A 14,240-nucleotide genomic window follows, 5' to 3' on the forward strand; every position below is an offset into this window, starting at 1 on the left:
TAGCGCACTCGCCTGGCATGTGTGCGGCCCAGGTTCGATTCTCAGCACCACATACAAACAAAGATGTTGTGTCCGCCGAAAACTAAAAAATAAATATTAAAAAAATTATCTCTCACTTTTTTTTCTTTTAAAAAAAGAAGTATCTGTGGTGATATCTCCTTTTTATCATCTCTAATTTCATTGATTTAAGTCTTCTCTTTTGTGGAGTTAATTTTGCTAAGAGTTTATCAAAGAATCATATTTTGGGGGTGGTGGTACTGGGGATTGAACCTAGGGGAGCTTTACCACTGAGATATACCCCCAACCCCTTTCATTTTTTATTTTGAAACAAAAGTCTCACTAAGTTTCTTAGGGCCTCATTAGATTGCTGAGGCTGGTCTCAAACTTTCAATCCTCCTGCCTTAGCCTCCTAAGTCACTGTGATTACAGGCATGTGCTACCATGCCCAGCAAGAATCAGTTCTTTGTTACATTGATCCTTTGTATTTATTTTTTTAAAGTAGATTTATTGTGACCCACAATTTCAGAACTTTTATCCATGGTTGGCCTGGTCACTTTTTAAAATTTATTATTGAATTGCTGATATACCTTTATTTTATTTACTTACTTACTTGTTTATTTATTTACTTATTTACTTATTTATTTATGGTGCTGAGAATTGAACCCAGTGCCTCACACATGCCAGGCAAGTGTGCTACCACTGAGCCCCAGCCCCCTTTGTATTGTTTTTTAAATTTTACATTCATTAATTTTGACTCTGATCTTGTTTCTTATCTTCTTGTTTTGGCACTAGATCATTCTTCCTTTTCTAAGGCCTTGAGGGTATAGTATTAGATTAATTTGGGATCTTTCTATTTTTTTTTTTTAATGTAGGTACTTGATCCTATAAACTTTCCTCATAGAACTGCATTCATACTGTTCCAGAGACCTTGATATGTTGTATCCCTGTTCTTATTTGTTTCTAAGAATTTCCTGATTTCTCCTCATTTCTCCTGTGAGTTATTAGTCATTTATAAGAATATTGTTCAACCCATGTGTTGATGTGGTTTCAATAGTTTTTCCTTGCTATTGATTTCGAGTTTTCATTCCATTAAGATCTGATAAGACACACAGGATTATATAAGGAGATTTAGATTGTGACCTAGAATATGATCTGTTTGTTTTGTTTTTTGGTATCAGGGATTGAATGGGGCACTTAACCACTGAGCCACATCACCATCCCTTTTTTTTATTATTTTTTTTATGTTGAGACCTTGTCTCAACATAAGTTGCTTAGGGCCTTGTTAAGTTGCTGAAGCTGGGTTTGAACTCATGATTCTCCTGCCTCAGCCTACCAAGCCCTAGGATTATAGACGTGAGCCACAATGCCAACAGAATATTGAACAAAATATTATTTTTTTAAAAAACTTTTTTTTTTTTTTTTAGGTGTAGGTGGACACAATACCTTTATTTTGTTTACTTATTTTTTGTGTGTGGTGCTGAGGATCAAACCCAGTGCCTCATACATGTTGGCTAGTGCTCTACCACTGAGCCACAACCCCAGTCCCACAAAATATTCTTTAAATGACTGTTTCGTCCATTTGATTTATCATATTATTTAGGATGGAAATATTTTTATTGATTTTATGTTTGGATGACCTGTTTTGGTGGAAGGGATGTTTTAAAATCACCCAGTATTATTGTTTTGGGGTTTATCTGGGATTTAATGCCAAGAAATATTTTTTTTATATAATAAGGTGCATTGATATTTGGGCCATAAATATTTACTATCATGTAAGTATATTCTGTGAAGTAATTACAGTGACATAATTGCTTAACAACATATTTCTCAGCATGTACCTCATACCTGACTGTGGATGTATGTTGTTCTTCCCAACTTTCCTTTATACCATTTGAGAATCATTGTAGTATTTTAAGGCTTTTATTTCTGTAGAAAATGATGGGATGCCTGGATGAAGAAAAACACACACACACACACACACACACACACACACACTCTCTCTCTCTCTCTCTCTCTCTCTCTCTCTCTCTCTCTCTCTCTCCCCCCTCTCTCCCCCCCCCCCGCCCCCCAAAACAGTTACTTAAGAACCTAAAATCAAAACTTGAGGTTAGATTTCAGGTTGCTTGGGTCCACATCTAGTACTCTTCCAGCTAAGCAGCACATGTTGCTCAGCTTTCTGTAGCCTTTGTTAACATGCAGTTCTTAGTTTCCTCACCTTTTAAGGTCAGTCTAGGTTCTGTGACATCTGTGAGATAATATTTAAATGTCCATATTTTCTTTCAATTTAACAGAAGAGTAGCAGCTCTGAATCATTAAGTGACAAAGGCTCTGAATTGAAGAAAAGCTTTGATGCTGTGGTATTTGATGTTCTTAAGGTTACACCAGAGGAATATGCGGTAAGCCTTCTGTCTCTCCTGGCTCCAGTTTTTGCATATAACTTACATACTGATGCTATTGAGTTAGGATTTGTAACCTCAGCAGAGGAGGAGATGGTTAAAGAAGCTGGGTATGGGAATTTTGGGGGAATAGCACAACTGGAACAAGGGGGAGGATGGCATGGAGAAGGTAAGAAGAACTGCCTAGTGTTTTTAGAGCAGCTTCATAAGTTAGACCTTTAGTTTAGTAAGTAATAGATTATTTCCTTTCATTGCTACCTATGCTATCTTCCCAAGTCAGTTGTACTTTATTGACATATCAAAGAAGTATTTTTACTGTTTGGTAAACAAAAAATTGAGAAATGAGGGATTCCACCTCCTGGGTCCCCTTCTTCCTCCAGGAGAAGTCTTTTCTGCTGTCCTTTAATAAATTTCTAATTTCTACTCTGAAAAAAAAAATTGAGAAATGAAATATGAAGATATCATTGGAATATTGTGACAAATATCTAGAAAATCTTTTATTTATTAACTGACATATTCATTTATATCTGCTTTAATCTGTTAACAGGATACATTGATTTTTATGATATTGAACCACTCTTGTATTCCAGGAACAAACTGTGCTTGATCAGAGCATATAATTTTTTGATATATTGTTAAACTTTGTTTTATATTTATAACCATAACCTTAACTTACAAAGTCCATATAATATGTTGCCTTTTAAATGTAGTATCAGTACTTATTATAAGTGAGGAAGAAAACCCTTTTTGGGGGAGTTACTGGGGATTGAATCCAGGAGTGCTTTACCACTGAGATACATCCCTAGTCGTTTTTATTTTTATTTTGAGACAGGTTCTTGCTAAGTTGTTAAGGTTGGCCTTGAACTTGGACTCTCCTGCTTCAGCCTCCTCAGTCACTGGGATTACCACACCTGCCTAGGAATAAAACCTTTTTATTTATCAATTTTCGATGAGCAGTTGAGGAGTGATAATTTAGTCAGTTTTACAATATTGCTCTATGAACCAATAGACATGATTTTGTTTTTTGATTTTTTTTTAATTATCTTTATTTTCTAATTTTACCTCATTTGTCTCAAGAAAATACAAATAGCTATCAGCTAAATAGAAATAATTTTATTTAATGGACTAAATAATTTTTAATTATAAGGGCTTTCTGTAAGCCCTTATAATTAAAAATTATTTAGTAATATTTTAGTACAGAATAAATTTTTTTACTTAGAATATATGTCATGTCATGGAATTCCAAAGAACAGATTAATGTTGGTGTTTTTTATTTCAGGGTCAGATAACGCTAATGGATGTCCCAGTATTTAAAGCTATTCAACCAGATGTAAGTAGTTTTAAGAATGTTTCTTTTTAATATAGAAAATGATAAACTATAGTATCTTAAATGAAAACATTTTAGAAATGTCAAATTATATTTAATATTTAATTCTAAGATGTTTAAAGCTTTTGCCATAACATCTTAACGTTATTCAGGCCTCTGAAACATGGCATTCATAACTATGCATCATTGAATCACAGATGGAACTGTGTTGAAATTTTGGAGAGAACAGAAAGTGTCAGGGAACCACATTTTGACTATATGCAGGGTTGTGTGTGTGTTGAGTATTCCTTTCATTTTCACAACCTGGGCATGGCAGCATCTCCATCTTACTGATAAGGAAACAGGTGACAGTTATCCTTGATTTGCAGCAGTCTTAGTCCATTTTGTGTTACTGTTAGAAAGTGCCTTGTGCATTATAAAGAAGAAAGACTTATTTAGCTTATAGTTTTGAGGGCTGAATGTCAAAAATCAGAGGACACCCTATCTAAACACTGATCCTTCAGTGAGGGTCAGTTCTTGTGGCTACCTCACAACATGATAGAGGAGTAGAAAGGAAGACCAGCCATGTAGAGCAGGGGCCAAGCACATGAGGTGTCTAACTTATAACATCCCACTCTTTTGAGTATTCCCATACACTTTGAGACCAAAAATTCCTAAGGTGGTACTCCATGACCTAATCACCTCCCACAGGGTTCTACCTCTTAAAACTTACCACCTCCCAATACAACAATGCTGGAAAGCAAGCTTCCAGCACATGAACTTCTGGGGGAACACACGAAAACCATATCCAAACCACAGCAACGACTAACGGCTGAGACTGGGTTTCAGATTCCAAGAACTGATGCTTTTCCCACTCTTATCAAGTAAGAATATAAATAGTATTGTGTGCCTCAAAATAGTCCTTGATAATCCTGAAATTCAGTAATGTAGCATAGATTGTTTAGCTCTTTAGGGATCAGAATGTAGTCTTCTGTTGTGATATATTACAAATCTATGGTGTCCCTGAACACTACAATGACTGTAATGAGTTCCCTCATACATGTAATATAAATGGTATTAGTCCAGTAATTTTTCAAGTAAGTTACTTAATCACCTATAAAATGAAGAGGTGGGCCCAAAGATTTCTGAGTCCCTGTCATCTCCCTAATGTGCTTTCCTAACCTTTCTCTCGTAATACAGAAACTTATCTAAAGAGAATCATTGGATTAGCAATAGACAAAAATAATATATTCCACAAATAACATCAATAGAAAATGGTTTTAGTATTCAGATGCCAAAAAGTAAAACCTTAATTTCCTCACCTTTTTGAACAAAACCAAAGAAATGAAATTCTTTATAAAAATTACTTTTTTTTTTTTTTTTTGGCCCCAAAATTCAGGGATCTTCTCCTTTGACTTTTGTTTTTTTTGCCTTTAGAATAAACTGCAATACTTATATTGCTGTTTTCATATGAAAGTAATGCTGTTCAATGGAAATAGGTCATTTGGAGGTCTAGTAACCACATTATAGAGTAAAAAGAAATAGATGAAGTCAGTTTTAATAATTTTATTTGACCTGTTACATTTAAAATATCATTTCAATTTGTAATCATGATAAAAATTAAGATATTTTGCATTTTTTTCTGTATTAAACCTTAGATATTCAGTATGTTTTACAATTACTACACTTCTTTATTCAGAAGAACCATATTTCAAGTGCTCAGTACCCATTTGTAGCGAGGTGTTTGGCTACCACTACTTAAAGACATACACTTCTCTTCTAAGGGAATATTTTGTTTCCCCTAATAGTGCTTTGTGAACCTTAAAATTCCCTTGATTTTACTCCCTCAATAGCATTCAACACCAATCTCATTGATTATTTTTTTTAACTTTCTGCATATCTTATTTATCTCTACTACCAACTCCCCAAGATGCCATCTGCTCCTAATTGTATTACTGCAGTTCTCTCTTACCTGATCTATGATGTTCTACTCTGACCCCGAAAGTAAGTTTCTCTTCTCTACCTGGGAGCCATTGTAACCCTCTCTGGCCATGTAACTGTGCTCATGTGATTTCTCTGCTTAAAACACCAGTGGTTTCCTGTTGTTCTGAGGATAAGGATAAACCATCATAATAGAATCTCCAGCTCACTTCATGGTTTTGCCTCCTCCTTCCTTCTCCAAACTTATCCTATACCTTTTCTACTTCTTTTTGCTCTCATTTGCACTGGCCTTCTTTTAGTCCCTCTCACCACTGAGCCTGTAAACATCCTAGTTAACTTGTCTCATCAAGTTTAACTTTCTCAGGTAGGCTTTTTTGTTTTCCTGCAGGCTCTTTTGACACTCCTCTTCTTCATTGTTCTTGTCATTTGCAGTTTTCCATTTTGTGTTGTGATGCAGCAAGTACTTAACTGAATGCCTGTCACATATTAGGTACTAGTTTTCTGATTCAGGTTTTAAGTAGTCTCTCTGACCACTGACCAGGGTGTATGGGAAAGAGCATAGGTAGGGAAGAAGTGCCAGGGAATCACGGAGACAGGTGAGAAATGAAGATAGCTTGGCTCAGAGTAGGAGTGGTAGAGTTAGAAGTGGTCAGCATATATGCTAGAGGAGCCAAGGGCAATGCCAAAGTTTTTGGTCTTACATCAGAAGCATGTAGTTGGCATCCATTCATATAGAACATAAGGTAGAATGCAGCCCTGTGGAGAAAGGCTGGAGGAACAGATTTAGAGCCCAGAGCTGGAGTTGAATGTCCTTATTTCCTATGTCTTTTAGATACGCTGGGAGAATGTTCGATTAAGCAGTATGTGCTGGCATATGTTTCCAATCCAGGCAGGAAATATAAGTTTGAGAGATGCCACTGTAGAGAGAGATGGTGTTTAAAGGGAGGATGCAGGGCAGGGGGGAAGCTCCATGGTAGAGCATGCAGGTATTAGCATGTATGAGGCCCTGAGTTCAATCTCAGAATGAATGACTATATCCTCCCTTTGGGGTAAACACTGACCAATATTGGTCTTTATCATTCCTGACTATTTGGCTATCAGAAACAGGACTTTGCCATCTGGCAGAAAAATGTTTCTTAATTTAGTATGAAATATGGAAGACATATCACAGAGTATAATAATTTTTAGGTAAATTTCTGTATACCTAACCAGAAGTTCATCTGTATCCTCCCTATGAGGTAAACACTAACTAATATTGGTGTATATCATTCCTGTCCTGTTAGTTATGTCTCTTCTATATGTATAGGTATCCCTTAGTAATATATATTATTGCAGGTTTTAGATTGTTTATATAAATTTTATCTTATGGCTTTTGTATTTGGTGTGCTTTTCATGTTCAACATGGTTGATTAGAATTTACATTGGTACATGTGCTCTAGTGCATTAATCACTGGCTGAGGGGATGAATATCTTTAAATTTATTAAATACTGCCAAATGTTATCTAAAATGGTTGTATAAGTATTATTTTGTCAAGCTATTGCTACTGATAAATTTCATGAAAGATTGCTTAAGCTCTCTATTAGTCTCACGTATTAGTCTCATTAGCATAAAATAGTGTCAATCTCCTCGTGTATGCAGTTAGAATATTGCATTCACTAAAGAGTGAAGAAATTCTTGTTAAATCAAAATTAAACCTCAGATGTTATGAAAAGTAGGGTTGTCTTGTGAGGCTGTAACTAGTAAATTTATTTTTATGTTCTGTCCACTATACCAGTTATTAAATCTGTATTAAAACTTAATAAAAGCTATGCATACACTTTGTGAAACTACTTGAAAGATCATTAGTTAAGTTGTACCAAAACTACTCAAATCAGAGCCCATTTTTATGTATATACAGTTGGCCCTCTGTTTTTCTGGGATTCACATTTATAGATTCAACCAAACAAGGATCAGAAATATTTGAGGGAAAATTGAGTTTGTACTGAACACATAACAATCTTTTGTTATTATTCATTCCTTAAACAATACAGTATAACATCTATCAAATAGTATTTGCTTTATATTAGGTGTTATAAGTAGTATAGGGATGATTTAAAGTCTGTTGGAGGATGTTCCTAGGTTATGTGCAGATACTACATCATTTTATATAAGAGAGTTGAGCATCTGTGGATTTGGGTATTCAAGGGGGAAAGGTGCTAGAATCAGTCCCCCATGGATAAGAAGGGACCACCATATCATATGTATCCATGTGTAACTTTATTTCAGGTGGTGATTTATTCACATTTACTATGTGTTGTGATCCCTTTCACATAAGACCAGGCTTTTTGCTATTCACCTCCCCAACCACCACCACCAAAAAGTAGCCTTTTCCTTTTGGTGATGGAGAGAAAACACAGTAATGGTTGCTAAAATTATAAAGATAGTGATTACAAAGAAGACATGGTATAAGTCCTGTAATCTACACTGAACCATTACTAACACTCCTTCACAACTCTTATTAGTTGTTCTTTCTTTCTTTTTTTGGGGGGGGGCGTACCAGGAGCATATAACCACTGAGCAACATCCTCAGACCTTTTTAAATATCTATTTAGAGACAGGGTTTTCATGAGTTGCTAAGTGCCTCATTAAGTTGCTGAGGCTGGCTTTGAACTCTCTATCCTCTTGCCTCAGCCTCCTGAGCTGCTAGGGTTATAGGTGTGCACCACCACCATGTCTGATGGTCTTTTCTTTAAGCCAGTTTGGGGGCGCATATTACTATTTTGCTGACTCCTGCTTTTAAATCAGTGTCCAACATATAGTTCTGAATGGGTGCTTAGAAAATTTTTACTAAATTTTACTTCATAAAATCTAGTGGCAAAACCACTGGAGCCATGAACCAGAAGATCTGTAGATTTATCTCAGCTTTGCAATTAATACATTGTAATGTAATATATTTTTTAATCTTTAGCCTTTAATTTCTTTTAAAAAATTATTTTTTTAGTTAGAGATGAACACAATACCTTTGTTTTATTTAGTTATTTTTATGTAGTGCTGAGGTTCAAACCCAGTGCCTCACATGTGCTAGGTAAGCGCTCTGCCACTGAGCCATAACCCCAGCCCTAGCCTTTAATTTCGTTCTATAAACCTGGAAAATAAAAAAAGTATATTTAGACTGAGTGATCTTTAAAATATCTACTAAATATTTGAAAAAAAAATCCTGGAAGTGGATGCACAAATTCCTGGAAGAACCAGGTACAGTATGAAATATGGAAGACATACCACAGAGTATAATAATTTTTAGGTAAATGCCTATAATCCCAGCAGCTCGGGAAGCTGAGGCAGGAGGATCAAAAGTTCAAATCCAGCCTCAGCAACTTAGCCAGTTCTAAAGCAATTCATCGAGACTCTGTGTCCAAATAAAATATAGAAAAAGGCTGGGGATGTGGCTCACTGGTAAAGCACCACTGGGTTCAATCCTTGGTACTCCAGAAACAAAAGAATTTCCTGGAAGAGTAGCAGTTAAATATAGGAATAAGACAATAATAAATAAGAATTTTCATTTTAAAAAAAGTATGAATCAGTCTTATGAGGTGATAAGGTTGAGGAGTGGTTAACTGTCAAGCTCTTCTAGGTTGGGAGTCTGTCATTCTCTTGCTAGAAGGTAAATTCCAGGAGGGCAGGAACCTTTGTGTCTCCATTCATTGATGAACTTAGTGCCTAAAGTAATGCTTATTAACCTGTTCAGAATTTGAGTTTTAAAAGTGAGCCTTCCAAAGCTTCATGCTGTGTTTACTATACCGATGTCACCTCCCATTGCTCATCCCATTTGGATGAGCCAAAGTGTGTTCTTATCCAGTGAAAATTCTATGAATTCTAATATTCTTTCTGTGGAAACAGGGGTTTTTTTTCTCCTATAATTTAGAATATTTTCAGGCTTCTTCTCTACTATGAATTCTTCAGTGCTGAGTAAGGGGGGATGTTTATCACAAGGGATTTGTACATTTGTTAATCTCTAGTGTGATTTCTGGTGTTGATTTGAAGCTCAGCTTTTACCAAAGCTTTTTCACATTTCTTATATACATAGATCTTCCCATATGATTTCTCCTTTGACCATGAAGATTTTTTTTCCTATTAGAAAGCCATTGGGCATTCTAGGGCCTCTCTGCATGTGTTCTTTCTTCTCGGGAAGCCTTGACTGCATTCTGAAGGTTCTGTTATTACATTCTTAAGGTTTTTAATTTTGCCTGTTACGAATACCCTGATGCTTTGCAATGCTGATATTTCTTCTGAAGGCATTGCTACGTTTATTACACCAGTGGTATTTCCCTTGAGAGTGAATTTTGGGTCATTCAGCACAGGTTAGGTTATGACAGACTAGTGGCTTGCCAATCTGCTTTTCTCTCAGTAGCGATTCTCTGGCCTTTTGAATTAGTCTTAAGCAAAAGGTGATGTGCTTGAAATTCACACTTTAATTGTTACATTGGGTAACATTTACCTCTCTTAGAAGAATCTGAAGTGTTCATCAAGTGACAAGTTCCACTGAAAGTCTTCTAACAGATATTACATTCAAAGAAGAAAGTTCCTCACTTGAGTTCTAGCAAATCAATACACTAAGTCATTTAGATTACAATTGGCCATCTGCAGATTCTGCATCCAGGGATTTAACCAACCACAGATGAAAAATAACTTGGAAAAAAATTGCATCGGTTCTAAACATAGACAGGATTTTTTTCCTTGTCATTATTTCCTGAACAAAGTACAACAGTTGTAGTTTGAGAATATTTAATCTGAAAATCTAAAGAATTTTGGAGCATTTCATTTGGCATGTTCAGCTTGTAAACACTATACAGATATTCCAAAATCTGAAACACTTCTGGTCCCAACCATTTCATATAAGGAAAATTAAAATTTGACTAGATAATAATACTTCACTGTTAGTGGGAGTGTAAATTTGTTCAGACCTTTTAGAATTAATTTAGTAATACTTATTCCTTGAAGCAATTCAGATAAAGGATATTCAACTTATATTTACATAACATTTACATTATATTAGGTATTATAGATAATGTAGAAATATTTTAAAGTATTTGCTATGCAGATACTATGCCATTTTATATAAGAGTCTTGAGCATCTGCAGATTTTGGTTGCCCGTGGTTAGGGAGGCCCTTGGTACCAATCCTCTAGTGGATACCGAGAGAAGACTATATAGCAACAAATAGACCTTAAGTAAAAATAAATAAGACTCTTCTGTACACCTGAGGTACACTTGAAGTTGAGAAGATTATTGGTTAAGTGAGGGACATGTTAATTAATTCTGAATCTTTTAAAAATGTTTCTGAAAATTTTACAATTGAGATATTTCTGGCAGTATGTATAAAAAGCATTCTCTGAGCAAATTTTTTGTACTGGCCAAAAGATGTAGTCAGGACAATATCCAAAGGTCTAACATCAAAAATATCATTATTCCATCCTTGTTTTAATGAAAGCTGTCATTTGTATTAAAATGTAAGCAATCTACAAATATAAAGAAAGATTTGAAGATAGCTATTTTAGTCAGCTTTGTGAGGTGCATCTAAAGACCTGACAATAACAAATTAGAGGAGAAAAAGTTTATTTTGGCTCATGGTTTCAGAGGTTCAGTCCACAGTTAGCTGACCCCATAGCTCTGGACCCAAGGTAAAGCAGAACATTATAGCAGAGGACTCTGGCAGTGGAAAGCAGCTTAGGACATGACAGCCAGGAAGCAGAAGGAGAAGGAGCCACAGGGAAGGTGCACCTTCCAGGGCACACCCTAGTGACCCAGCATCTCTAGCCACACTCCACCTGCCTACAAGTTTACCACCCAGTTAATCCATTCTAGTGGATTGACCAGTGGGTCAATGAGGTTATAACTCTCAGAATCTAATCCTTTCACTTTGCACATTCTTGCCTTTTCTCACACATGAGCTTTTAACGGGATACCTCATATCCAAATAGTAATAGCACAGACTTGAAGGTTTAATTGTAGACTGGAATAAACTTAACTGTCCTGTTAGAAGCAAGATGCACTGTTTTACCAGTGTGTATTGTTGCTGCTGTGAACTTCTTTCATGTGTAGTGAGTTAAGGCTTACATGAGGATTAGAGAAGGTTAAGAACAAAGTGTTATTTTGGAGAATTGTACATCAGGGTATTTATGGAAGGAGAAGAAAACTCCTTTCTTTCTTTTTTATTTCATTACAGAAATAACTTTAAAATACTGGGAAGAAGGAGGAAAAGAGGGCATTAGTACATTAGGAAAGGAAAGGGGAAATTTTAATTTATCCTATTACATTGGGTTGTATAGTTTCAAAGTGTATTTCGTGGGTTAAAAATGTAGGGGCAGTAGTGAGTACTTAGTCTGTGGCAGAGACTTCTTTCTGTGTAGCAATATAGGCTGAAGACTATAGATATACCATTTCCTTTTTAAGCTTTCCACTTTTGAGCATTAAGATTGCTCAGCAAGTTATCTTTTCCTCCTGAGAATTTTCATTCCAGTCACTCTACCCCCCACCCCCACCCCCACCCCCACCCCAACACACACACCCAGCCTTTTAGCTTCATCAGATTTTCTTTTCTTCTCTTGCTCTCTGTCTACATGCTGGTCTATATTGGCCTTTTCTGTTCTTCTATCTATAGGTATCCCTACATCATCACCCTTAGAACAGTCCTTTTAAGAGTGTTGGAACCTACAAGATGAAATTTAGATCAAGAATTTCCCTTTTCAGATCAGACCTACAAGACGTAAGAGAAGCTGTGACTCCTGTGAATTCAGTAAATCTTACATAGGGTAGGTGGTCAACAGTTGTATGGTTTTGCCTTCCCATGTGTTTCCAAAATAAATGCAACTGAAAATTGGGCTTAATAGTTTCATGATTCAAAATGAATCCATGAATATTCTTTCATATATACTTTCATTGATCATTAAGAAATTGCCTTTATATATCTGAATTATTATTCAAAGATTTCTTTTTACCATTTGAGTTTAAAACTGCAAGGTAAAGGCTGGGATAGAGCTGGGGTTGTGACTCAGTGGTAGAGCACTTGCCTAGTGTGCATGAGGAACTGGGTTCCATCCTCAGCACCACATTAAAAAACTAAATAAATGAAATAAAATAAAATATTGTGTCCATCTACAACTAAAAGTATTATTTTAAAAAAGGGGTGGGATATAGCATGCACAAGGCCCTGGGAGTGAACCCTAGCACCACAAAAAACAATTAGAAAAGTTAAGTTTATTGGAATAAATTTTAAGGGGTGTTAAGGTCGCTATGTTTCGTTTAGCCTTTGCTAAGGTGAAGCTCATTTACATAGAGCTTCAGTCGGCTTTTTCACCATTGTGACCAAAAGACCAGACAAGAACTATTTTAGAGGAGGAAAGTTTATTTGGGGCTCACAGTTTTAGAGGTCTCAGTACATAGACAGCCAGCTCCATTGCTTTGGGCCTAAGGTGAGGCAGAACATCATGGTGGGAGGTACTTCATGGTGGGAGGTGAGGCAGAACATCATGGTGGGAGGTACATTTCCATGGCAGAGGAAAGTAGCTCAAGACATCATCACTGTGAAGCTGAAAGTGATTTCTCTCACCAAGACCAAATATGTACCCCAAAGGCTCGCCCCAGTGACCTCCCTCTTCTAGCCACATCCTACCTGCCTACAGTTACCACCCATTTAATCACTATCAAGTGATTAATGCACTGATGAGGTTAAAACTCTTATAAGCCAGTCACTTCACCTTTAAATTTTCTTGCATTGTCTCACACATGAGTTTTGGGGGTCACTTAAACCGCAACACATACCCTAAACAACCCTATTCTTAAGTTGTATCCTAAAAAACAAAAAGCATCCTTTGAGTCACTAAATTTGCTTTGGATTTGTGGTGTTCATGTGAGATGCTTTGGTATAGAATATCTTTTAAAATAATTTTATTGGTGCATTATAATTATACATAGTAATAGGATCATTATGCTATATTTGTAAGTGCACATGATAACCACAGTCTCATTTCCCAGTACTTTCCCTTTCCTTTGCCTCTTACCTCCCCCTGATCTGCTTGCTCTCCTCTATCAATTTTCTATTATTGTTGTTAGTGCATTTTAAGTGTGTGTGTGTGTGTGTGTGTGTGTGTGTGTCTGTGTCTGCAGGACTCATTGTAGCATGTTCATAGCATAATTTGACAGATTTCATACCCCAGTACTTCCCCATGTATTCCTACCCGCCCCCAGTTCTCTTCCTCTACTCTATTTGTCTTCTACTTTTGTCTTTCTCTCTGCCCCACCTTTTTAAATCCCTTCTATCCTCCACTCCCACCCTCAACCCCTAGTTTCTACATATGAAAGAAAACATTTGACTTTTAACTTTCTCCACTGGCTTGTTTCACTTTGCATGATATTCTTTAGTTTCATTCATTTACTAGCAAATAATATAATTTCATTTTTCTTTATGGCTGAATAAAATGGCTTTGTGTATATATACTGCCTTTTCTTTATTAATTTGCCTATTGATAAGCTGGTTCCATAACTGGGCTATTGTAAGTTGCACTACTATAAACATTGATGTGGCTGTATCAATGTGGTATGCTCATTTTAGTTCTTTTGAA

The 14,240-nt window shown here is 36.1% G+C and overlaps 1 protein-coding gene across 3 annotated transcripts in view; it reads left to right on the forward strand.

Moving 5' to 3' along the window:
• Ralgps2 (Ral GEF with PH domain and SH3 binding motif 2) overlaps positions 1-14,240 on the forward strand; it is a 168,687-nt gene that overhangs the window by 43,682 nt on the left and 110,765 nt on the right. For all 3 annotated transcript variants that reach the window (XM_078022374.1, XM_078022375.1, XM_078022376.1), the window contains exons 3-4: positions 2,292-2,396; positions 3,676-3,726. In XM_078022374.1, the coding sequence (XP_077878500.1) occupies positions 2,292-2,396; positions 3,676-3,726 (156 nt within the window). The remainder of the gene's footprint in view (positions 1-2,291; positions 2,397-3,675; positions 3,727-14,240) is intronic.

The sequence above is a fragment of the Ictidomys tridecemlineatus genome, chromosome 10 (genome assembly GCF_052094955.1).
Source record: "Ictidomys tridecemlineatus isolate mIctTri1 chromosome 10, mIctTri1.hap1, whole genome shotgun sequence".
In the NCBI taxonomy this organism is placed as follows: Eukaryota; Metazoa; Chordata; class Mammalia; order Rodentia; family Sciuridae; genus Ictidomys; species Ictidomys tridecemlineatus.